The 26,715-nt window shown below is 41.8% G+C and overlaps 1 protein-coding gene across 3 annotated transcripts in view; it reads right to left on the reverse strand.

Moving 5' to 3' along the window:
• Positions 1-26,715, reverse strand: part of FSTL5 (follistatin like 5) — a 2,922,734-nt gene that overhangs the window by 986,100 nt on the left and 1,909,919 nt on the right. For all 3 annotated transcript variants that reach the window (XR_011205485.1, XM_069243741.1, XM_069243729.1), the window contains exon 8: positions 24,974-25,094. Coding sequence is in view for 2 of the 3 variants with exons in the window: in XM_069243741.1 (XP_069099842.1) it covers positions 24,974-25,094 (121 nt within the window). In the remaining variant the exon portion in view is untranslated. The remainder of the gene's footprint in view (positions 1-24,973; positions 25,095-26,715) is intronic.

The raw sequence follows: 26,715 nt of genomic DNA on the forward strand, positions 1-26,715 counted from the left end.
TAGTCTCACATGTGAAACTTTCACATGTGGTGCATGTGTGCTCACATGTAACCAACCCAGATCCAAATATTATAGCTGCACAACAGCGGCCTTATGTTAAAAAGGGACAGTCGTGGTTAGCACTCTCAGTCCACTTACTGTAAATTTACGATGAGTGAGGGTCAGGTACTGAGGCTTACTCATAGTAAAAGGCTAAAAACTGGGTAGTCACAAGGGAGAGATTCAGGAGGCAGACCCACTGTGCACCAAATTGAAACACTCACATTAATACCAGTGATAACTTTCAGAATTTCATTTTCTTTGCTGACACCTTCCAATCATAAATACTTGGATATTGTTGGCATACATGACATCGTTACTTGTATTGAGTTTTTATGTACACTATCTATTAATATTTAGGATACTGTCACTGTTAGTTGTGGCACTATTGATTAGAAGCATATCACCCTTCTTCTGAAGGGAAAGTGAAATTGAATAGGAGTAAGCTGTGGTATCAGCTTATTCATACAACATAAGGAGAAACTAGGGGTGTAGATTGACTTGGTGGCTAAAGCTGCCGCCCTTTGAACCCGGAGACCCACATTCAAATCCTGGCCTATGCATCTGACTCAACATTGTGTGATTCTGAGAAAATCACTTATGGCCTTTTATGACTTCGGCGAACGTAGAAGCCAGTCTGCCTAGGTCCTGATGGGTAGGTTGTCGCTAGTGTGGCAGCCTCCCCACCAGGCCCATTATGAGTTTCCCACTGGGTCAGTGGGTGGAAACTCAGTTTCCGCCCACTGGCCCAGAGGGAAATGGCCTACAGAATTGTCCCCAGCTTGTAATAGAGCCGGTGGCAATGCTGTAGTGTGTGGGGTGCACCAGTACCTGTCACAATGATTACTGTCTGGAAGGAAGACAGTGAACATTGTGATGGGACAGGCCATGGGGGCCCCCTGCTCCCCGTCTCCGCCAGTCTTTTCATGGCAGTGCTACCGCAATGAAACATCTAGCAGAGAAGGGCGTCATAATCCCAGGTCAGAGGCTTCTTGCAGCACTGCCCTGGCAGATTAGGACCGTGAGCACCACCAGGCCAACGTTAAGTTGTGATCTGGCAGTGCTGGCGGTGCATTGGCAGCGGTCCAACTGATACATTAATTATCTAATTTGAACAAAAGAAAAGACGCTGATGCTAGAAATAAGGTCTATGTTTGATACTAGCTCACAAATTGTTGGTGAGCCAGAGATGTTTGTCTTTGATTTAGGCACTCTGCCAATGGCACTCAGCTATTCACACATCTTAGAACAGAATGAGTTTCACTCATGTAGGTTGCCCCTTTCACCATTAAGTTCTGTTAATTAACATTTATACATGGTGATTTGTCCCCATTCCATGTTCTGTGTTTTTGTTCTATGTAACCAAGATCAATTAAATAATTTATCACTTCATTGTTTATGCTTGGAAGTGTCTCAAGCATACACAATACAATGTATTCAGTATTATTTAACGTTAATATGAGAAGTTTGCAAAAACAGTTTCAACATTTTTGTGGGTCCTGTTGACTGGAATACACTTAGGTGTGATAAGCATGGTAATACTCAAGCCTGTGCATGATCTTTGCATATTTTAGTTGATTGAATAGTAGCAATTATACAATAGCTTTTTCATGGAAAGTATACAACTAATATAGCACAGCTTTAAGGTTTTTAATCTAATTGCATTGTCGCGTAGGCTCTCATTATTCTAATGAGACTACTGGATTTTGAGCAGCAAGATCGTCCACAGTGCGGGGGACTGAGTCTGACCCACGGTGGATGACACTTGTCACTCTAAATCTGGGTTTTGCTCTGGCTAATTAGCAGTGCCTCGTCTCTGCCCAAAGGTGGAGCCGATTGATAGTACTTCTCAGGGAAGTTGTGGTCACTCAGGTCACAACCGGTTCTCTCATACACAGTTCAGTCTCATATATAAACGACAATAAAAGCAGTATGAGGTTTAAAGATTGGTTTAATAAAATGACGGAATTTTGGATAGAAAAGTGTGAGCTGCAATAATCAGAACTACACAACACAATAGTATTAAAATAGTGACGATGAGAGTGAAGCATAAGAATAATGCTATCATAGTGCCACTAGAATCAATGGATTATTCCCTTGCTAAATTATATTTTGAGCACAGCATATTAAGCACAAAGCCTGCCTTTCAGGTTCCCCAGGGAGTACATCAATCCTCATACCTGAGCAAAGGCCTGTAATCTGCGTAAGCGTCTGCAACGGGGCATTCAGCATACAGTTGTGGTTCCCTGGATGTAATCTCCCTCTTGACGTGTATTGGGACTAAAGTGTTTTTATAACTAACACTGCAGATGTTCTAGGGAAATGTCCCTACGTAAGGATGTGTATTTTCTATGAATGTTGGAGACTAAACTTCTACCATGTACCAGACTATAGTCTTGACAGAAGCACAGGGTGATCAAGAATGCATTGTTTGAGAACACAGAGCTGAACGAAACAAAACAGTGTGATAGAAGAAATTAAAACAAGACCGTAAAACTGGTTATTGTAAAAATTACAATGCGAAGCTGAATAAAATATATCTAGTCAAGCTGCACAGCGGCCTAGTGTATCGAAATAACGTACATGGAGCTATAATTAAAATGGCTACACAACACCCTCCCCTTGTCTGTAGAAAGTGGTTCAAGCCAAAGCTAAAATATCTCAACCTAAAATATATTTAAAATTCAACTTTATTTTGATAGGTTAAGAGGACACATTAGCATACCACTTGACAATGTAGAAAACAAGCATGCGGCTTATAACCAAATTCAATGAGAAAATGAAAAAATATCAATTTAGAGTATGTCCGAATCAAGTTTGAGTCATGGAAAACAAGAGATCTTCCACTTCGGCAGATGACAAAAACGGAAAATCCGTGCCAAAAGTGACCAAGGAGCAGGTGTGTTCCATAGCCCCAGTGTCAACCAAGGCGACATCCTGTGCAGTGCCTATTGACGAGTCGGCAGCAACTTCCTCCAGGAAGGGTAGCTCGTAATCAGCTTCACGTAGCAAACGCAACCTCAGTGCACACGTCTGGTAATGAAGCCTCAACAAGAACATCAACAGATCAGCATAAATTTCTGAGGGGCATTGCAGTGAAAGACAAACTTCCAGTGCAAGATCGAAAGAGCACCAGAGACACCTAAACATGGGCTGCACACAATCCAAAACCGGTCTGAATAACAAAGCCAGTCACACCCCAAATGTGAAGTGCTGCATCATACGTTCACGAAACAGCTGCGCTGATGGGAGCGCCTTCATTTATCCTTGTTGCGGCGGGACAGCCATTGCGGAAAAACAACAGCAACAGCAAGATGCTGGCTAATAAAGCCAAAGTTATCAGAAATCCCCCAAAAATACTACCGAAAATTGAGTGTATAGCCGGACTCTTTCATGCCATTGAGGCATTTGTACGAGAAGGGAAGCTCCCACACCTCATGGATGTAACCATCTCCAAGCTTTTCATATCTGCCTACCGGAACGTGTTTCAAACAAGAAGTGAATTGTAATTTTGAAATAGGCAGATTAATAACCTTGTGTATTAACCACTCTGCTGAAGGGATCTCGGCCACGGTAAAAGGCAGTCTTTCAATTTTTTCAATGTTAAGCATGACATAAGTCAATTCTTTTTTAGCCATTAGTTGTTGTTGCCATGCTAGATTAAAGGAAACAAATATTTCCCTGGCACTGATGTGCTGCCACGGAATGCGACACGCCGTCAATATTTGAAGTGTCCAACCCAAGTGCATTATGGACTTGGTCTGACTCTGTCCATGGTATTGGGAAGACATATCATATCGTATGATGTCTATAGTAGAAGAAACAATGTTGTTAATTGTATATATTCGGTCGGACAAGGTGTGAATCCCATTATCCACAAGAGCTAATGCTTTTTTCAAATTTTCCTGATCTATTTGCCTAAACCGGGCTGCAGCATCTTGTTGGGAAAGTTTCCATATTTCATTGTATACTGCAAACAAGAAACGCTTCCTACATGGTGTTCTGGGGCCTGACAAGAAGTCTTGTAAGTCAATGTTGTTAGACAAGAGATTGAGGTGTGCTTTAACAGCATCTAATGAGGATGATTTTTGCCACTGTTGGCACAATTTGCCTACACTATATGTTGAAATTACGTCAGCATGTTCTGGCGATATATAGCGAGGGTCTGGCCTACTTGTCCTAAAACCCCTCGAGGAGTTAATAAAACGTTGATGACACCCGTTGGTATCTATGGGCCACAATAACCACTCACCTGGGCGTGTCAGTGAAGCATTAAATGTACCATTCTGGACCCACTCATTGAGCTCATCATTAGTTACATTTGTGTATTTTTGCCAGTTGTCAAATTTTGCAGGGGCAGGTATACTGGGCATGTTTAATTCTCTGATTGTTGCTAAGCCTAAACAACTGGTTTGTTGCACTGTTTCATTTAAAAAGATCATTTGAACAGGGATGAGACATGCTCTAAACAATGTTTCTTTTCCCTTTATCTGCCGATTTTTCGTTCCCCAGAAACTTTTCAAATCAATAACTTTGGACCAATACTCATAACCTTCTATTGATAACCTGGAAACAAAGTTTCGGAATATATAAATTTCATATTTGTTATTAGCATATATATATTTTTAGTAGGCATTAATTTAAAATAATATGACTCAGCATTCTATTGATGATGCCCAGAAAAATACGCTAACTTTTCAGTGTAAGTTTTAGAACTCCCTTGCGGTGGAGTTGGACAATGTTCCCATTGCATCTAATTAAATATCGTTTTGGGATTACTTTCTCTATGTATAAAGTGGTGCCCATAATAATTATAGCAAAACATATCACCATCATTTTCTTTGAACTGGTAAACATCTTTGTTTTCAAAGACAGTATAATATTGCAATTCTGTCATCATAGAATCAACTGTTTTCACGTCTCAATCATCAGATACAACGCCTGGTATGACTATATCATTCAATGATAATTTTAACACATATGGTATTTGAACAATTTCTGTGGGACCATATATATAAACATTACTTTGTCCCAAACAATCCCATCAGGAATTGGCACTGCGGAAATGTTCACAAAGGATAAGTCTCTTCAGACCTTATTTGATGAAAAATGTGGTTTCAAATCCTCCTCCACCTGGTCAACCGCTGATCTCTCTGGAAGAAAATGACCATGTATTAATAAGAAAAGGGTAATAACAAAACCAATCCAAAGAAGAAAGGCTAGGACAGTCAAGGAAAGCCATACACAGTTCCAGGGAAAAATGAAGTATGTTTCTTTAAGCCACTTTGTTAGCTTACTTGCTCTTGACCAGTCAGCTGTCGAAGAGGCAAATGAGTCCGGTAGACCATCGTTGAAGTCGCCAAAATAACCAGAGGCAGTTTGTGCGAAAGGCATAGCCGCTGTCAGCGGTGGAGTTGGTGTTTCCTGCGGTGGCACGCTGTAGACAGCACCATCTGTCTGTCTCGTAGTTGAGTTGACTTGACTTGATCAAATGTTTCTAAATTGTTTGTTGTTAGTGGAACTAATGCAAGATCATCATCCACCCTCCCCAAGCTCGGAGAGGTATCAGTGTTGGTATAAACAACTTGTAGCAGAACTTCTTCTCCAGTAGTGAGAGGGATTAGGGAACTACCGGATGTTCCTCTTGGTCCGCTGTGCAGGATCGGCCACATGGTGTAATTTGACATTGTCAACTAAAACAAAACAATTTTCTTTGGCACCTGGCAACGGTGGTATGATGACAGTTCTGGTACCGTGTATCCCCAGTACTGGGACTGGTGCTCGATAAGAAAGGCCAAATTCCTTTTTCACTATGACCTTTTCACGTACAAGATCCCCAACTCTGGAAATCCAGCCAGTAGATGTTACAGGCACATCCTTAATTCCTGTGGAGGCAGCACTTTTAGAAGAGTTATCTTCACGGAACTGTTGTAATTCCTGTAAGACAGTGACACGTTCATTTATGTCAAAAGGTGTTTCTGCTGCCTCCACGCCAGGACCAACAAGATCTGGACCAAACATGTGAGTTCCAAACAGGCACTCATATGAAGTACGACGCCCCAGGGACCTTCTAGGCAGGTTATTTAGGGCTCTCTGAACTCCATATAGGAGGGTAAGCCAACTACGACCCGTACCTAAGACTCTGGCTGTTAAGGATTGCTTTAAATCACGGTTTAATCGCTACATTACACTATTTCCCTCAGGATGAAATGGAGACGAGTAGTGTAGTTGGACCCCAAATGAAGCCATGGTGTCCCTGAATGCCCTTGAGGTGAAAGCAGGGCCCTGGTCTGAGTGGATCGCCGCAACTGCATATGTACCGATAAAGACTCGCAAATCTTTAATAACAGTCCGAGCGTCAGCCGAGCGTTGTGGTCACACCCATACAAATCTGCAGCATGAATCAACAGCGACTGTTTTGTATTCACTGTCAGGTGTAAGTGGACCGCAATGGTCCAAGTACACACACTGTAACGGTTTGTTAGAAATTAGGAGGAGTGTCTGTGGTGGGTGCCTGGCCGTGGAAACTTTAATTTGTTGACAGATGTCACAACAAAGGACATACTGCTTAGTCTCTTTGTAGAGACCAGGCCACCAATAACGGGGCAATAAGATTGAAATTGTAGCCGCCACACCAGCATGTGCAGATGCCACACCCTCATGCGCTGCTTTGATCAATTGTGGTCTTGTATCTTTGTTAGGGATGTCACGTACACCTACGCCTGGTATTTTGACTTCAGCGTTCAGCATACTTCCCATATAGTATTGATATTTGTTAGGGAATCCTTTAGGATAAGGCGTTCCATCAACTGTAGCTTTTATGGCAGCCAAAGTGTCAGTGTCTGGTTTGGAACTCAAACGAGTCACTGGAGCTACAGTGGCTACTGCCACTGCTGACTTTGCGGCTTCATCAGCCAAAGTATTTCCAGCAAACGTGTATTCCAACGTGCTGGTGTTCAAGTGTATGCACAACATGGACCTTCGGAAGCGTCTCTTTCAGGTCTGCTACCTTCCCCCACAGTAGTCTGTGTTTAATGGTGTTGCCTTTGGAATCTCTGAACCCATTCTGATGCCAATAATGCAAATATTAATTAAAGGACTGGACACAGTAATAAGAATCACAAACAATCAGCGTGGGCTGTGCGGATCCGTATGTTCTAGTGCTATCAGCAGAGCTTTTAGCTCAGCCAATTGTGTTGTACAATCCCTTAAGGTCTGTGTAAAGGTATGTAGGGGACAGAATTTCTCCCCTTCCATATAGCCACTCACGACTGCGCCAGCAGCAAAATATTGATGTTTAGTTCCAATTGCCGGCTGTGCAGAGCCATCAGTGTACATGACTCTATGATATTGATCGATAGGCAATGTATTTGCTGGAACTGGATAGTCTACTTCATATTGTAGAAATTCCTGAGTTTGTAACTTTGGATCAAAGATGTAATCTACATCAGTGGCTGTTTAGGACATAGCCCATTGTATCCATCTTGGATGTAGTGCTTTTGCGTTCGGAATGCTAGCTTTTGTAATAGCCTCTAGGGCTGGAATCGGAGAAACGACAATAATGCATTTTCCTTGGGCAAGAGGTCTTTCTTTAATAACAGCCATCTGAACAGCAGTGAGAATTTTCTCTGTGGGAGCAAAGCGTTGTTCGGCTGCTGAATACAAATGTGATTTGTATGCAATCGGGACTGTCTCACCTTCATTAAATGTCACATAGGTGAAACCAATGGCCCCAGCTATTACCCTGATGACCAAATGTGTTTTGTTGTCCCTTGTGTGTAAGTGTTTTGCTGCTAGCATGTCTGTTTGCAACTCTCGAAGAGTGCGTGTATGTTCAATTGTCCAGAATTTACTTGAAAAATCGGGACGTATTAAGTCATATAAGGGTTTTATGCGCGTAGCATAATCGGGAATGTAGGTTCTGCCAAAATTTAGGAAAGCCAACAAAGATTGCAGTTTTTTTAATCGTATTCGGTGGTTATAATTGTGCAAATTTTTCTAAAAATTGTGGCGCTAGGCTCTTCCCTTCACTCGACAGCTCATATCTCAGGAACAGGACGCTGAGGAAGGCAATTTTTTTTTTTTTTAAGTTCAATTTGTAGCCAAGTTTGGCAAACCCTACAACAATGCGGGCTACCCGTCTTAAATGTTGTAGTAACTCATCATCCGTGAGATATATATCATCTAATTATGACAATTCTTCAGAATCAATCTTGTGTAAAATAGTAGTCACACGAGCTGCAAACAGTCCTGGGCTGTTCTTATACCCCTGAGGAAAACAACAGAATTGTTTCTGAGAACCTAGTGTGCTAAAGCTTGTTAAGTCCCTGCTTTCAGGCACTATATTCTGGCAGAAGAACCCATTTGAAATGTGTAAGGTACTTTTGTATTTTTTCCGCCGTATGTTACTCATAAGTGCAGTGCTATGTGAATTTTGTATAGCATATGTACGTGTATGACTGTTTAGATGTCTGTAGTCTAAGACTATTCTGTATGAATGGTCTGGCTTAGCTACAGGAAATAAAGGGTTATTCATCGGCGAGACACATGGTTCAATCACACCCTGGTACTCTAATTGCGTAAGTATTTCTCTCACCGGTGCCCTTGCTTCATGTTTTATGGGATACTGTGGCTGTGGCTGAGGTTCACTTTTAATGGGAATGACATGGTAGGCGGAGTCCCTATCCCACCCTATGTGATTTTTGTATAACGCGGGTGCCTGTGCTAGAGCCCATTCTGTGGAACAGGATTCAACGAGTTCCTCCGGAACAAGGGGTGAGAAAGAAGGTATAATAACATCTTCTCCATATGGGCAGGTGCAGACAAAATCAGACACGCATATCCGCTGTTTCTACTTGTATAAAGTCATCAGTTGCTTTCACCTCCAGATGCTCTAGAAGATTCTGGCGAACTATTGTGAGCAATGCTAGCGCCCAGTTCTTGTTCTTCAAGAGGACCCTCTTCCTGTGGGGCATGTTGAACTGAGACTGCTGCCACCTTTTTCTTTTTAAATTGTTGTTTTTGTTGTACAGGTTTCTCTTCCTTTTTAACAGAAACCTCCGGAGAGCTTTGTGATTCCTGTCTCGGTTTCACGTACTCTGATCTTCGCTCTGATCACCCACCTCTCTTATTTCTTTTTTCCGATGAGTCCTGAAAGGAATGAGATTGGCGTGTATCAATATATTGATATCTATCAGGCGTTTTTATATTATCTCTATTTCTGAGATTATGCCTATTCTGTGGGGTCTCCGTATATGGAGATTCTCCCCTCTCTTTCTTAGGCATTTGTTTCTTTTTATCCCAGCGTTTCTTTTTACCCTCAGGTTGTTGTTTGGAGTTATCTTTATTTATTTTACCCTGAAATTGAGGTTTTTGTGGTCTAGCCCCTAGGCTATCTCGACTGATACTTGAATATGTTTCTGCTATTATTTTAGGCAGCTCTTGTTCTTGTTCTTGATCTTGTTGCGGAAAGTCACAGAGCCGCATGCGCACTGCGAGTGCAACTGCTTCCCCTTTAAGATTACTTAAGATGATTGAAGAGAGTGTGGCAAAGTTGCCCATCAGTTGCATCCCCAAATCTAGGGCTGGGGCAGCCCTGTATTCATCTTGAATTTGTTAAAGCACTTCTGGTAGGTTGGCAAGCGTCGGTGTACTGTGTCCTGTTGTATAGAGCGCGGCAAATACCGTGCCCCATGTATTACAGTTATCTACTGTAGGGACCATACCAAAGGGCAAGCACATTGTTAATATTCTATGTTTATCCTGAGGTCCCGTATGGGGAAATACTGCCTCCAGCGCATTTATTTTTTGTGCTAGCCAAAACGGAGTCTCCTCTCGTTTAGGCGGTACTTTACCCATAATCGAATGTACAGTCACTGGATTTATGCCTGGTGTCACTGCATGTTGTTGTGCTGGAGCAGCATGCGCTGGGTTTGTATTTAAAGTTTGCATCACAAATTGCACTAATTGCCTGCAGATCGCTATTAATTCAATATATAAGCAACGAACCTCCGCTACTGCTAAATTCCCAGTTGCAGGATGTGGTGTATAAGTGGCCAATAAAGGCCAGGTAGGGCCATCATTACATAGTGGACCTAACCTAACAGGTAATATTGTGTGGGGTAGGGTGCCATCAAGCCAATTATTATGTTCTTGATAAGATAGAGGTATCTCTAAGTATGCTCTGTATTGACCAGGCGCGTTCGCAACTGTATATGTGTGAAATGTATTTGTGTTCCCATCAACTGCTGGAAACGTGACCCAAGAGTAAAAAAGCTCTGTTCTATAAGCTGCATGGGCGTCCACCACAAACGTGACTGGACCTCCCTGGGCTGTTAGGCCATTTGCTAATAAGTGTGCTGTGAGAGGTTGTCTCATGTTAACAGCTATTTGTACAACTTGGGGATTTGCCATTATAAAAGCACTGTGAGTTCAGAGAAGGCACACCAAAAGGGGTTTTTCCCTTTTAAGAGTTCAAGCTTGAACAACCACCAGCTGTAATAGGTTTACCTATACAGCTGTGGTGGGAATCCTCAGTACCACGGACGTCTCCGTATATGGCACTGAGGTGTCATTATATATAATGAGACAGAGATACTCCGGAGGAAAATTAGAGCCTGACCAAACGTTGGCGGCGCTATGTCTCGTAGGCTCTCATTATTTTAATGAGACTACTGGATTTTGAGCAGAAAGATCGTCCACAGTGCGGGGGACTGAGTCTGACCCACGGTGGATGACACTTGTCGCTCTAAATCTGGGTTTTGCTCTGGCTAACTAGCACTGCCTCATCTCTCCCCAAAAGTAGAGGCGATTGGGCAGCCGAGCGCATGACATATTAGTACTTCTCAGGGAAGTCGTGGTCACTCAGGTCACAACCAGTTCTCTCATACACAATTCAGTCTCATATATAAACGACAGTAAAAGCAGTATGAGTTTTAAAGATTGGTTTAATAAAACAACTGCATTTTGGATAGCAAAGCGTGAGCTGCAATAATCAGAACTACACAACACAATAGTATTAAAATAGTGACGATGAGAGTGAAGCATAAGAATAATGCTATCATTGTGCCACTAGAATCAATGGATTATTCCGTTGCTAAATTATATTTCGAGCATAGCATATTAAGCTCTAAACCTGCCTTTCAGGTTCCCCTGGGAGGACATCATCCCTCATACCTGAGCAAAGGCCTGTAATCTGCGTCAGCGTCTGCAAAGGGGCATTCAGCATACAGTTGTGGTTCCCTGGCTGTAATCTCCCTCTTGACGTGTATTGGGACTAAAGTGTTTTTATAACTAACACTGCAGATGTTCTAGGAAAATGTCCCTACGTAAGGATGTGTATTTTCTATGAATGTTGGAGACTAAACTTCTACCATGTTTACCGGCAATGTACCAGACTATAGTCTTGACAGAAGCACAGGGTGATCAAGAATGCGTTGTTTGAGAACACAGAGCTGAACGAAGCAAAACAGTGTGATAGAAGAAATTAAAACAAGACCGTAAAACTGGTTATTGTAAAAATAACAATGCGAAGCTGAATAAAATATATCTAGGTCAAGGTGCACAGCGGCCTAGTGTATCGAACTAACGTGCATGGCGCTATACTTAAAATGGCTACACAACAGCATGGGTGGAGTGTTTGTAACCACAGTAAAAAACAAATGATTCTTGAATTTTGTTACCATTCCATAGAAATGACATTGCTTGAATTACTAAAATATGTATGAACACCCCACTGATTAAGTCCTTTGCATTTCTTATATTATTTATCAACTGCAAAGTATTACGTTTATAAAATACAGGAATACATATGATTACAGGTGCACACACAAACACAGTGAGTTGCTGTCTCTGTCTTTGTGTGTATCATCATCCTCTAATTCTCTCTTTGTTTGTCTTTCTCTCTCAGTTATCTCCACCTCTGGTACCTCATCTATAATTCTAAACATTCCTGTGGGCATATTTCAAAAGAAAATCAACTTTCTATTTTAATTTAATGGATAAGCAGCCAGACAAGCAATTGTAATAACAGTTAATTGGTAGCATAGTATTTGTTACATTAGCACATCATGTAGTTATTTAGGGGGTGATTCTGACCGCGCCGGACGGCGGTCGCCGCCCGCCAAGCGGTACCCGCCGAAAGTCATTCTGGCTTTCCCACTGGGCTGGCGGGCGACCGCCGAAAGTCCGCCCGCCAGCCCAGCGGGAAACACCCTTCCCACGAGGAAGCCGGCTCAGAATGGAGCCGGCGGAGTGGGAAGGTGCGACGGGTGCAAATTCTTTGTGGGGCCCTCTTACGGGGGCCCCTGCAGTGCCCATGCCATTGGCATGGGCACTGCAGGGGCCCCAGGGGCCCCACGACACCCCATACCGCCATCCTGTTCCTGGCGGGTGAACCGCCAGGAACAGGATGGCGGTATGGGCTGTCAGAATCCCCATGGGCAGCGGAAAGTCGGCGGTACACCGCCGGCTTTCCGCTTCTGGCCGCGGCTGTACCGCCGCGGTCAGAATGCCCGGCGGAGCACCGCCAGCCTGTTGGCGGTGCTACCGCCGACCTCCGCCATGGCGGTAATTACCGCCAGGGTCAGAATGACCCCCTTAATTCCTCCTTACATTTCATATGGTTATTCATTTGCTTAGAGCCACCTTTAATCCATTCCTTACTCCCCACCTCTCAAATTCTCCATATTCCATCTGTACGAGTGTTATTGAGCACATTCTCCTTGCATACATAATTTCTCTCCGCTCAGATCTTTTCCATCTGTTAAAGCCATTGAGAAACCAAGATAATTACACTAGATTTCCAATTAGCGGGATAAATGATCTGGCAACTACAGCTGCAATAAAAACCCATTGACAATGTCGTATTGAGGTCTCAGAAGGGGTGACCACAGTTAAAAATAGTACTGAGTACAAATCTGGAGTGACTATACCCAAATCTTAAACTCAATTCAGCAAAGATGCCAAGTTAAAAACCCTGTGGTACTTGCATGTGAATATCAAATTCAACCAGTCACCATTCATCTGCTTGCATTAAAAAACAGCAGGAATATGCCTCTGGGTACATTTTTGGATTTCTGCATGTATGCAGTACAGCATCCATTTGCTGTAGAAATCTACCCTTCCTCATTCGGTTACATAGTTGCCATTGATTGCTATCCAGTCAACACAGTGTTTTGCCTTCTGAAACAAATCTCTAATTAATTTTCTCACTTTGATTTGGCTGCAATCATCTATACCAATTGCCATACCTCATAGTTTGGTTTCCCAAGTCCATCTCTAGAAGATCCCTCACGTGGTCTATATCTCAAGCAGAACTGTTTATTCTAAACATGAAGCTAAATGACAGGGTTCAACTTGTAATTGGATTCATCGCCAACAGTTTAGTCCACCTTATAAATTTACCATTACAATAAAAGTCCTTCATTGTCTTAAAGCCTAGCTGAAACCAATGAAGGCAAGTGGAAGTTGATAAATGCAGCCCTACCGGAATACAGTTGACTACAATCTACTAGTTCCAGCTGAGAATGAAGCCTAGGAATCTCCTACTCTTCCCAATGCTACATCAATATTCTTGGTGTCTTATATCCATTTTTTTTAGGCAACCTTGGAATTTCTATAAAAGGGGAGAAATTAATTTTGGAGTCCCTTAACATAAGGTCAAGATAAACGTTGTCTATCTGTGAGATGAGCGGGGAGGACCTGGTTAACCAATCTAGAAATTCTGCCTGATAGTAGATCTTGATTCTAGGGAGTGCCAACTTTCCTTCTTCCCTATCTTGCTGTGATGCCTGAATCTTCAACCTAGGCTTATTTTTTGCCAAATAAATTGCCTGATCTCTGAATTCAATGCAAAAAAAGGACTGAGGAACTGTTATGATAATTTTCACAAACAAAAACAAAAGCAACAGAAGGATACTCATTTTGACTAGAACTACTTGCCCAATAGTCCATAAAGGAAGGTTCTGCCCCAATTCCCCCAAAAATATTCCTCTTTTAATGTAGGGTTACAATTTTGTGTGAATAGATCATCTAACTTACAGGATACATAAATCCATAAATACTTTATTGGAGTACCCTCCGAATAGTGAGATGTAAGAGTGCTCAGTAATCCATTGGAGAACCAATTAAGTAAAATCACTTAAGATTTCCCGTAATTTATGTTCTAGCCAACAATTTTCTTGCACTCGTTAATTTTCACAAGAGCCGCTACACTGTTAGTCTTGTCTGCTGTCAAATACAAAGCCGTGTCAACAGCAAATAATTTCAGTTTTCACACCCCTGCTGCAGGTGGCTGAATAGATTCTTCATCTTATGGCATACGCTAAAGGCTCAATAAATAGAGCAAATAAAATCAGGGAATGGGGCAGCCTTGACGTGTACAAGGACTTATCATAATCTTGTCTGCTAGTTTGCTATTTATAACAATTGCTGCTTTTGCATTTACATGGAAATTCTTAATAACTACAACACATCTGGGAGGAAAGGCAACCTTTAATAAAACTGAGAACAGCCCCTCCCATTGTACCTGGTCAAATGTCTTTGCGGCATCGTGGAATATAATTGCTGCCATAAAACCAAATTACAAGTCGGGCAGTTGGACAAGCTGACCGCCAGACTCACAGTGCGGAAACTGTTGCAGAGCTGGCAGTCTCCCCTCAGCCCCATTACAATGTTTCACTGGACTGTGTCCGACCAGTGGAAACTGTGCAGCAGCATTGGTCTCTGCTCCACATGGAGCCAAGGCCAATGCCATTGCACAGGGGGGTCCTCAGCACCCACACAATGCTCACTGTCTGCAAAGACAATGCTCATTCTGATGGTGCTGGACAGGCGGCCCCCTTTACTGCCCATGCCATGCCCTGTGGACCCCAGCATTGGCTTACTACCAGCCTTTCCATGGCGGTCAAACTGCCATGGAAAGGCTGGCAGTAAGTAGAGTTGTAATCAGCCAGGTGACGCTGAACTCAGCGTCATCCTGGCTGAGTACAATTCAGACTGCCATCGGAGCATCAGGAACATGTTTGCCAGGAACCACAGTTTCGCGGTCTGACCAGAACCACGAGGCTGGTGGTCCAAGAGGCCCTTAGTCTTTTGAGGAGAGAGGAAGTCAATTGCTTGGATCAAATAATGACTGTTTGTAGCCATGTTTCTTCCCCCCATAAATCCATTCTGGTCCTCATGGACTACTGAGGAGACTATGGGTAACAAGCAGCTTGCCATAATGTTCATAATCAGCTTATAGTTACCATTAAGCAAACTAATAAGTTAATAGGAGTTCATTTTTCAAATGTGGTCTTGCCTTTTTTTTTTAAACTGACCTCCACTAACTCAGTAAAAGAGTCAGAGATTTCCGACCCTTGTAAAATTGCATTAAACAGCCTACCCAGAAACTCTTTAATTTGTGGTGAAAACAATGTATACCCTTCAGCTGGAATTCCATTGGCACCACAGGCTTTTGTATTGGGGGAATATTTAATTGCCTGAGCTACCTCAGCCAGAGTAATAGGTTTGATTATATCTTCCTTCTGCTCAGCTGTTATTGCAGGGATATTAAGCCCCTTGAGCCACCCTGTGACCATTTCCATCATCACTTTCTGAGGCAATGAGTAAAGTTTTATAGAATGGCTAAGAAAGGCTCTACATATATCTTATGGCTGGGTCAGAAAATCCTCTTCACCTGAATCTAAAATCTGTTTTGTATTAATATATGTTCTATGTTTAGCTGACCAAGCCAGGTATATCCCTATGTTTGCTTTCCTCATATCTTTTTTGAATTATTGGATTGTGGTTTAGAATTTCCTTAGCAAGACATTACTCCTGAAGTTTTAGCTGAGCTAAAGCCACCCCACCCCTACTTGCCTTTGTAGACACTTTGTAGATCAAAGCTGCCTGAACGATTGGACCTTTGCTTTCACATGCTTTCTTAATTCTGCCTATAACCTCTTCTCTAAAAAATGCCTTCAGAACCCCCCAAAATTCAAAATCAGAAGCTGTATCAATTTTGTGTTCTTTAAATGCTTCTTGGGTCTGACACATTTGGGCCACCCATTTACCATTAGCCAATAAAGACTTATCGAATACCCACCTTACCATGTGAAGATTTACAGAAACAGCAGAATAGTCCAAATGGGTTTGATATGATATCTGACTGGGCTCTTTAGAGTGAATAGGATACAAGAAAAAAATCAATATGCGAAGGTGAGAGAATGACACGTGTATAGTCTCTCGCGAGGGTGATCACTTCACCAGGGATCTACTAAAGCAAACTCATGAGTGAGTTGATGGAAATGAATGCCGCTATTCAAGTAGGCGGGGACTGTGTTGTGGGGAGTTTTATAGGTGTTGATGAGAAGTTGTAAGTGAGCGCACTTGTGTATTGGGATCCAGTGGACTTCCCTGAGGTGTGCTGTGATGTGGGCTTTACGTGGGAGTTTGAGGGGTAGTCTGGCTGCTGCACTTTGTATGCTCGCAAGTCTTCTTGTGAGCTTGTTTGACATCCTTTCATAAATGGTGTTATCACAGTCTAGTCTGCTGATGATGAGGGCTTGGGTAGTCATTTCCTAGAGTTGTCCAATAGCCACGTAAAAGTTTTCTTCAGCATCCTTAGGGTGCTGAATCATTACGAAACCACTGTGCTGACTTCAGTGGTCATGCCTAGTTTTCTGTCACTGATCATTCTGAGGTTTCTTGCTTGTGAAAAGGCATGCGGTGGGTCTGAGGTCTGTGGGCCTCCAGGTGAAGTCCCAAGGTGGGGCTTACCCAAGGACCACCATTTTGTTTTTGCCTGAGTTCAGTTTGAGGCAATTGGAATTCACCCAGGTTGCCATTTAATCATACATGTGATTAACTTGTTCCTGTTGTTGGGTGTTTTGTTCAAGTAGGACAGTATGAGTTGCATGTCATTGACATATGTGAGGATGTTAACTTTTTGAGCCCATATGATGTTGGCCAGAAAAGTTATGTAATCTTACACAGTGTTGAGCTGAGCAAGGAGTCATAATGGACCCTGCACATTAGTTCTCATTCTTCAGAAGAGTAGAGTGCATGTTGACAGTTTGGGGTCTTCGAGTGAGAAAGGGTCAGATCCATTTGAACAAAAGTCCCTGGATGCCTGCTTTGTGGAATTGTTAGATTAGAATGGCATTGGAGATTGTGTTGAAAGCTGCTAATTGATCTAGAAGGATGAGGGCTGTGGTTTCCCCTGTATTGAGGACCATCAGAAAGTCATCTATAGCTATTGTTGCCATCAAGGCAGTTTCTCTGGTTGAGTATAAATCCTGATTGGGTGGCATTGAGAATCTGGTGTTTGGCGAGGTGGGTGGAGAGGTGCTTGTTGATAGATTTTTCTAAGTCCTTGACTGGGTAGGGAAACAGGGATATTGGTTGGCATTGGTGAGTTTGGTCAGGTCGGCCGAGGGTTTCTCTAGGAGGGACTTGACAGCTGCATGTTTCCATGGTTCTGGAAAGGTGGCTGTACTGATGGAAGTGTTGATGATGGGGATGAGGGCCTCACTCATAGGGATTGCTCCTTTATCAAAGGCATGATGGGGGCAGGGGTTGTCAATGATTGTTGCAGCTTCCTCTGTGCTAATGGTGTTCCATGTGGTGATTGCGTTGTCTTCATTCGTCATTGGAAATGTCTATGGAGAGTCAGGGGGTCCGTTTGCGAGTCAACGTTGTTGTAAATGGTTGTGATTTTGCTGCAAAAGAAGTTTAAAAGTTCACTACACATATTTTGTGATGTGCAGATGTTGCCTGTGGCAGCAGTGGCTTTGGTGAATCCCTAAAAAAGCTTTGAACAAAAACAGTTTAGAATATCCCCTTTCATTGATATAACTCTCTATGTTTTCACAATAAAAGTATCTTGCAAAATCTTTGGGTTTCATTTAGAGATTAAAGGGATCCTATAATCCTCCAATTTGTCGAGGATGCTCAAAATACTGAGTAAAATACACCAACTAATGGCCTGATTTAGAATTTAGCGGACAGGTTACTCTGTCACAACGGTAATGGATAGCCAGTCTGCCAAAATATAAATTGTATTATTTCCTATTGGATTTATTTTTTGGCGGACGCAATAACCATTACCTTTGTGACAGAGTAACCCCTCTGTAGAAATCGAAGTAAGCCTCTGAATGTCCTCTCTAAAACAGAAACCTTATGGTGATGAAAGTTCAGCCAGTAGATTTTGCTCTGTATTTACTGTTTCATCCACACGTTAGAGCACTATAAATTCCCTCCAAACTCTAAATAAAGCTCTTTTCCTTTTCAGCAAACATATGTACCATACAACATATTTTAATTCAAACAAATAAAAAAAAAAGAGAAATTATTTCTTCAAATAGAACAAATTTAGCATGGGGAGAATGGATGAAAAATGTTAGACTAGCAAAACACATACAATACTTACTCCTGTAGAGTAGCTGCATAATGAATACTCAACATGATTACATATAGTAGACTAGTAGTTACACTATTCTACTGTTTGTAGCCAAATGCACTGCTAAGCAGAGTGTACATTTATTTACACAGGCAAAACTTGTATAATTCCCAAATGTTGTGTTAAATGAAATTCCCAAAGCTTTTTGAAATTTAATATTATGCCTGTTAGAAATGGGGTCTCTAGTTGGCAGTCTGTTTACACCCTGTCCAAGTAGGGACCTTCCTTCTAGTCCTGGTAAGGGAGACACAGCTCAGATAACCCCTACTCACCCCCTTGGTAGCTTAGCACAAGCCATCAGACTTATCTCAGAGGAAATGGGTAAAGTATTTGTACCAGCACACACAGTAACACACTGAAAACACCACAAAATAAATACACATGAGTTTAGAAAAACAGCCAATATTTATCTAAATCAAACAAGATCAAACAATGAAAATCCAACATACCCATGCAAAGATATGAATGTTTAAAGTAAAAAGAGTCTTACTCCATACAAATCAATGGAGGTGTTGTGTTAACACAAAGTACCTGGTATGTGTCAAAAATAAAGCAGCAAGGGCGATGGTGTGTCGGAAGAGCAAGTGATGCGTCAATTCCTTACTCACAAGTGAAGCCATGCATCGATTCTTTACTTCCAAGGGAGGCCGTGTGTCAATTCTGGGTGTGCAGCCTTGGGTCAGTGCAGTGATGTTTGCAGATTTTGATGCACAGGATCCCTGTTTGTAAATTTCCGATGCCCTGTGCAAGGAGCCAAGTTAAGAACAGGTGGTGCATTGTTTCTCCAGTTGTGAGGCAGGCGCTGTGTCAAATATTCAGCTGCGGGATGCATGGAGGTTCCCCCGAAGGTTATCAGTTTCTGATTCTTCGGCCCAGGCTGGATTTGGCACCATTTAGCAAGTCAGGACTCCCAGCAGAACAGCCCAGGCAGTGGCAGATGAAGTATTTGATGTCCCTGAGACTTCAGAACAGGCGCAAGCTCAGTCCAAGCCCTTGGAGAAACTTCACAAGCAGTATTTCAGAAAGCAAAATCCATTTTTTTCCCTCTTAAGGCAGACGTAGCAGCAGCAGGCCAGCACAGCAAAGCAACAGGCAGAATGGCAGTTCCTCCTGAAGCATCAAGCTCTTCTCCTTGACAGAGGTTCCTCTTGATCCAGGAGTATTCTAAAAGCATGGGGTATTGGGTCCACTACATATACTCATGTCTGCCTTTGAAGTAGGCAAAAGTCAAAGGAAAGTCTCTGCCATTCACAAGAACCTGCCTTGCCCAGGTCTCACCCCAAACACACACCAGGGGTTTGGAGACTGCATTGTGTGAGGACAGACACAGCCCTTTCAGGTGTAAGTGTCCACTCCTCCCTCCCCACTCTACCCAGGAGACTCATCAGGATACACCGACACTCCTCAGCTTCCTTTGTGTCACTGTTTAGAGGGAAGTCACAAACAGCCCAACTGTCAGTCTGACCCAGACGTGGATTCCACAGGCAGGTAGAGGCATTGAATGGTTAAGCAAGAAAATGTCCACTTTCCAAAAGTGGCATTTTCAAACAGACAATCTAAAAACCAACTCTACCAGAAAAAGGATTTTTTACATTATGAGTTCAGAGACCCCAAACTCAACTCTCTATCTGCTCCCAATGGGAAACTGCACTTAAAATATATTTAAAGTCCCCATGTTAACCTATGGGAGAGATAGGCCAGGCCTTGCATTAGTGGAAACCGAATTTAGCAGCATTTCACTGTCAGGACATGTAAAATACACCAGTACATGTTTGACCCTTTAAATATACTGCACCCTGCACATGGGGCTACCTAGGGCCTATGTTAGTGGTGAACTACATGTAGTAAAAAGGAAGGTTTGGGCCTGGCACGTGGGTACACTTGCCAGGTCGAATTGGCAGTGCAATATTGCACACACAGACAATGCAGTGGCAGGTCTGAGACATGTTTATAGGGCTACTCATGTGGGTGGCACAATCAGTGCTGCAGGTCTACCAGTAGCATTTGATTTAAAGGGCCTGAGCACACATAGTGCACTTTACTAAGACTAACCAGTAAATCAAATGTGCCAATTGTGGAAACCCAATTACCAACATCTTTTAAACAGAGAGCACTTGCACTTTAGCACCGGTTAGCAGTGGTAAACAGTATCAAATCCAGTAAAAATGAATTACAGTACAGGATTTAAAAACAGGAGGTCAGAAGCAAAACAAGTACAGGGAAACCACACCAAGAGCTGCCAGGGCTAACAATGCCATTTTGCAGAATTTCTGCATGCATGAGACTTGTTTCCAAAAAAAATGTACATTCATGTGAGAAAAGTCACACAAAATACTAGCAGTTCATTTTTAAAACATAAATTTGCAGCATTGTAGTGGATCTCCATGAGATTTCATGAAAGAAAATTATGCAAGGCCAATATGAACAGTACCAATATTCTAACATCATGTTTCTTTGCATTAGTAGACTTACTGGTGGTCATTATAATGTTGGCAGTCTTCCATCAAGACCGCCAAAGCCACGGGCACCAGAAGACCGCCGGTGCTGCGGTCTTCCGCCCACCATATTACAGGTACTCCTGGATTTCCAACACACTTTGGGTGCACATCCAGCACTAGTCGTGCTGGCAGGTGAAGGCACTGGGCGGTTCCACCACCGGCCCCGCTCGCCAGAAGGAAACTGTATTATGTGTGTGTGCATGTATGCAGAGAGGGGGCTCAGTGTCTGGAGGGGGATTAGGAGTAGGGGGAAAGGGGGATATGTGCCTGGACTGGGTGGGGGAGTCATCTACCACTGACAGAGAAGAAATTCCCTGTCAGTGGTAGCCTTTCCGCCAGGGTTTTCGTGGCAGTGCTACCGCCGCAGAATCCCTGTTGGAAAGTCAGCTCCTATTACTGCCGGCGGTCTTCTGTGGACTACCGGGTCGGAGATGCACATCTCCAGCCCAGCGGCTCCGAATTCCATGGCGGTATGGGTGGAGGTGTGGCGGGGTGGCAGAGGCCTGTTGGCGGTGAAACTGCCACCTTTGCCCTGGCAGTCAGAAGACCGCCAGGGTCAAATTGGCCCCCATTGTCATTGCTGGCATTAATCAATACAAGCTAACAAAAGAAAATGTTGACATTAAGGAGTGAAGAGGTAGAACTGACTGTGCTAATCCACTAAACAGCTAAACCACTAGGTTTTTCTTAATGACCAAATAATCTAAAAATTCAAAAGAAAGTCATGATATGTGACGTAACTCATGAATGTGCATTGTTGATTTGCTAAACTGCAGACTGAAGTTTACTATTCTATAAGCTAGCAAGCCTAAACTAACACAAAAGATGTCTTGAGGAAATATTTTATATAGAGACACATGCACCAACAGTCAGCGACTGAAGTTACACAAGCTGCTAAGGCGGGATGAAATTTGTGACCTCCTGCAAACATATATGCCCTCACATATTTTTAACCAGAAACATGTGAAAATGTGGAAGCTAAGAATTTCCTTTTTTAGCCCTGGGTTTGATTTATATTGAGGTGAGCAGTCACACAGTCATTAGGTAGTCTAAGTTTACCGGAGAAAAAGAAGTGTGGCATTGCTGATATTGAATAGAGTGCAGACTTGAGAACTGCATTTTTATCATGCCATATTTTTTCATTGGCAAATAAATGGCAAAGAAGGGATATTTTTTAATAAATGAAACTCAAAACTTGACTCAATTGTTTATTTATCGTAGTACATTTTTAAAAGACACACCATGGCATTAATATTACTACTATTGATACTAGTACTACTACTATTACTACCCCTACTCCTATGACTACTACTTGTAGTAGTAGTAATAATAACAATAATAATAATATATTATTATTATTATTGTTATTATTGTATTATAATGATCTTTATCCACACATAAAGAAATCAGAGGACACTTATTCCAATGTGTACATTGCATGATGGTTTTATGCATATGTAATTACTGATAGTGTGTTTCTGTGAAATGAAACTATTGTGCATTTGTCTCATTTTACACATTTTTTATTAAGATATGAGTATTGTTGGGAAACACAAATACATTCAAAATTAAATATGGTGTATATTTTTTCTTTTTAAAATGTATGCATTTCTAAATATGTTCCCCTCTCTGCAGGGTCCCACCCAAACATTTTGCCCTTACCCCTCCTATTTATGTTGAATTTCTTTTTGTTGCCCTTAGGACTAATCAGTGCTAAAGTGTTTATGCACACTTCCTAACACATGGTAAATTGACTTACACCTGATTGCCATATTTCGTTTGCTTATATGTCCCTAGTAAAGTGGTATATCATGTAAATTAAACGTTGGACATGATCACTTAAGTTTTACATCTTCTAGTAGTGAAATACTAATACATTCATATGTTAATACTGTGAAGCCCACCACTCTTATAGGATAACATTGGGGTACCTAATTACATCTTATGTGCTAATTTTTGATCGGTGGCAGGTAAGGAAAATATGTTCGGTATCTGAGAAATTCATTTTAAACTCCTTAATGGTAAAGTCAGATCTTAAGTTTTAGTTGTAATTCTGAACATGCCACTTAGGCAAAGTTAGCATTTTCCTTTCTTAACCATTTGGTGCCTGCAGTCTGCTCCGGTGGCACATGACTAGCTGTAGATGGTCTATGTGTATTCCTTCCAGACAGTATCACCATATAGGGTCTGGGTTTTGCCAGGATGGATGGGCCACCCTGGTTTAATGAGGGGAGGAGCTGTCACCTACTACCCTTGCACTTCAAAAGCACTGACAAAGCACACTCACAAAGAAATTCTCACTAGACTATTGTGCCCCCTTAAAGACTGAGCCCATTGCAAGTAACATAAAGTTCCAATCACCTCTGTAGGGGGAAAACACCAGAAGCTTCTAACACCTCAAAGGAGGTACTGGGGTATAAAATGGGACCCTCAGACCCATTTCTCTCTACACGTCTGGACCTGTGGCACACTCAGAAGGTGGTCTTCTCTGCTGCTCTCCTGCAAGAAAGACTGCACTGCTGCCCTGCTACTCTGTTGTCCTGATGTCTGATTGAGAAGGACTAGACCAGCATGTTGAACCCAGGATCAATAGAGCTACTCCAAGGGCCCGTAGACAGGCCTCCTGACCAGAGCCTAAGGGTCAGAACCATCTTGCACCCTGTCCCTGGTCTACCTACTGGGATTCCTATCCCCCAAGTGGTACTGCCCCAGTCCTGGGCTCCTAGAAGTGGGGATAAAGGTGCTCTGACAGTTTTTTTTTTGTTTCGTCAGAACTGGAGCATCATGGTGGAAAGCTGATGCAGCCCTTCACAGTTTCTCATTGAAACTGAAGCAGCTTGATGCAGCCTTGATGTAAGCCTGCATGGCAGCCTACACAGCTCATTGCAATCACTCCTGCTTGGTGCATCCTCTGCATTGGAACTGACACAGCCCTACACAGCCTTGATGTAAGCCTGGGTCACAGTCCTCGCAGTTCATTGGAACCACTGCTGTTTGATGCACCATCGATGCATGTTTGACACACACATCACATCACTTCTCTGGACTGCCACTGTACAGCGCAACGCTCCACAATCAGGATTTAAACTAAATTTCTCATCAACTTGGCCTTTGTATCAGCTCACATTTCAGTGCAGTCGGCCTGGACTTGTGACTTTGTTCCCGATCTGACATGACCAGGTAACCACAGTTGGCACTTTGTGCTTTAAAGCACTATTTGTATCTACACCTATAAATATGCATATCTCTGGCACAGCCAATTGGATGTTTATCATTTTGATGTCAAATAATGTATTCTATAGGATTTTTCTTGTGTTGTGTTTCCACTTTGCTATTGTTTATGTGTTGCATGAATACTTTACACATTGCCTCTAAGTTAAGATTGATTTTTGTTGCACCAACCAACCAAAGGGTTAAGCACAGGTTAATTTACTGATTTTAGTGGTTCACCCTGAAAGATACTGTAGTTGTTGCTCGAGGAGGCGTCACACTTCCCTAAACCAATAACACAATTTCTCAAACTCATTTAAAACTAGTGGGAGCAGGGTCCAATCTTTATCTGTACATGATTTACTTTGTTTTCAACATATATTTGTTTTGGGATATTAGAAAATTTTAAGTTAAAAAACTGAATCTTGCAATCATAAATATTAAACACAGTGAGTTTATACTAATTCCTGCTCATTTCATACTGTATTTTTGAGTAGAATTAAACATTTTAATGGTTTTAATTCCTTCGATTAAAAGAGGCTTTTTGTCAAAGCATGTATTAAACCAGCCCAAATGCATAACACAAATCTTTTAATATTTACTTTAAACATGTAATTTCAGATCTGTATATTGTAGTCTAGTGAAGGCATGCATACATTTGTTTTTCTCTTAAGCAAAGATATTTTTAAAGACCACATTCCATACATAAGACACAACAATGTCCTCTTTACCAAACACATCACAAAACGTTTAATTAGACTTTTATGTAATTGTCTTTCCTTACCATTTACTTGAACAATATGAGTCTGGTAAAGGTTTTCGTAGCCATCAGCAAAACAGGTGTAATTTCCCATGTGAGTAGTAGTCACCTTCGTAATATACAAGGACCCATCATCTCCAAAATCCTACAAAAAAGGAACAACTATGTCAATGCAAATATTCAACTGGGGCTGTGCTACATTAAAGCTTTATTAAAGTTGGATGTCCTAAGCATAGATTAACAACGGTTTTGCACTGGCATTAGGTCAACATAAAGTTGTGCAAAGCTGCACGTGTTGTTTACTATTCAGGACACTGTAAAGGTGAACTGTTCATACCACAGAAACACTTTGGGACAGTTAGCACTACAAGGGCATTTCAGGGGTGGATTACCACAAAACCCATAGGTTTTGACACAAAGTCTGAGCTACTAAGATAACTAGAATGGACTCTGCATGAAAAACTGCATACTTGAAGAAAATGCAAACAAAAAATATAATAATATGTTACATGTGGGCTGCAGTGTGTTGGATCATTTTGAGATTTTCTATGAACTTGTAATGAAAACGTATATCTTGAGCACAAATCCTATGCTAGGAAATGCATTTCTGCACCCTGGTGAGCGGATGTGTGTTCTACAAGGCAGGTTGTTTGTGCGCCAGAAAAGAGGATGATACCAGCAGCAAGCCAGTAGCTGTAGAAAAGGTAGTGAGCTGTGTTTCTGTGATTGCGCAATGCAGTGCAGCAAATTTGGATGCTGAAAAAGTGCATTAAAAATGAGTTAACGTTGGTCTTTCAGTACTATACATTCAGGTGGCATAGGACAACCTCGAAATTCTAAATCTATATTACACACTGGCAGTGTAGCTATACATGAATCTGAGTTTTCCATAGGAAGAGAGTTTCTTATTTTGCTAATAACTTTAGCACCATTTGACAAAATTCATGAAACTTTCCAAAGAATTACATTCACCTCAGCTCCTCCCAGGAAAGCGTAAGGGTGATTTGACAAGGGAGGGCTGAGAAAAAGGTAGGACTCAAAACACTTTTTTCCCCATTCAAATTAATAGGGAATTTAGCTGCAAACAAAAAATTGCAATGTTCTAAGAATCTCATATCCGGATGTGACAATGAAGTGATATAAATGATCTGCAGGCACTTCAATTTGATTGAAAAAACACCTCTTTCAATATCAAAAGCCTTTTGTCTTATAAGTCGGATATTTCAGCTAGGCTGTACATCTAATGCTCCACTGTGCACAGGGGATGGTTGGGCACCTGTAAGGGGATGTGCACAGAATCTGGCCTCGGTCAGGCCCTGCCCTTAGTCCCCTGATGTGCCTGCCAAAGGTGGATTTAGGATAGTTAGGTATGACAATAAATTCTCACTTAACATTAAAGAAACCTAGAAATTCAATGAAAAATAAATAAAGTTTAAAGTAACGTTACAATGAGACATGGGAACTCTGTGCTTTAAATTTAAAAAAACCTTTGAAATTCACAGGAGAAAGCAAAGCGAGCAAGTGTGCAAGTTAGAGTAACTTCTATTAATTATAATTGGTGAATGGTAGTGTTGTTTCAAGTTTAAACTTATATTTTTTAACTGAGATTTTCACAAAAATATAATGTTAATTTAACCTTTGTTTTTTCACTGAATATCTATCTATCTATCTATCTATCTATCTATCTATCTATCTATCTATCTATCTATCTATCTATCTATCTATCTATCTATCTATCTATCTATCTATCTATCTATCTACTTAAA

Source organism: Pleurodeles waltl, chromosome 1_2, assembly GCF_031143425.1.
Source record: "Pleurodeles waltl isolate 20211129_DDA chromosome 1_2, aPleWal1.hap1.20221129, whole genome shotgun sequence".
NCBI lineage: Eukaryota > Metazoa > Chordata > Amphibia > Caudata > Salamandridae > Pleurodeles > Pleurodeles waltl.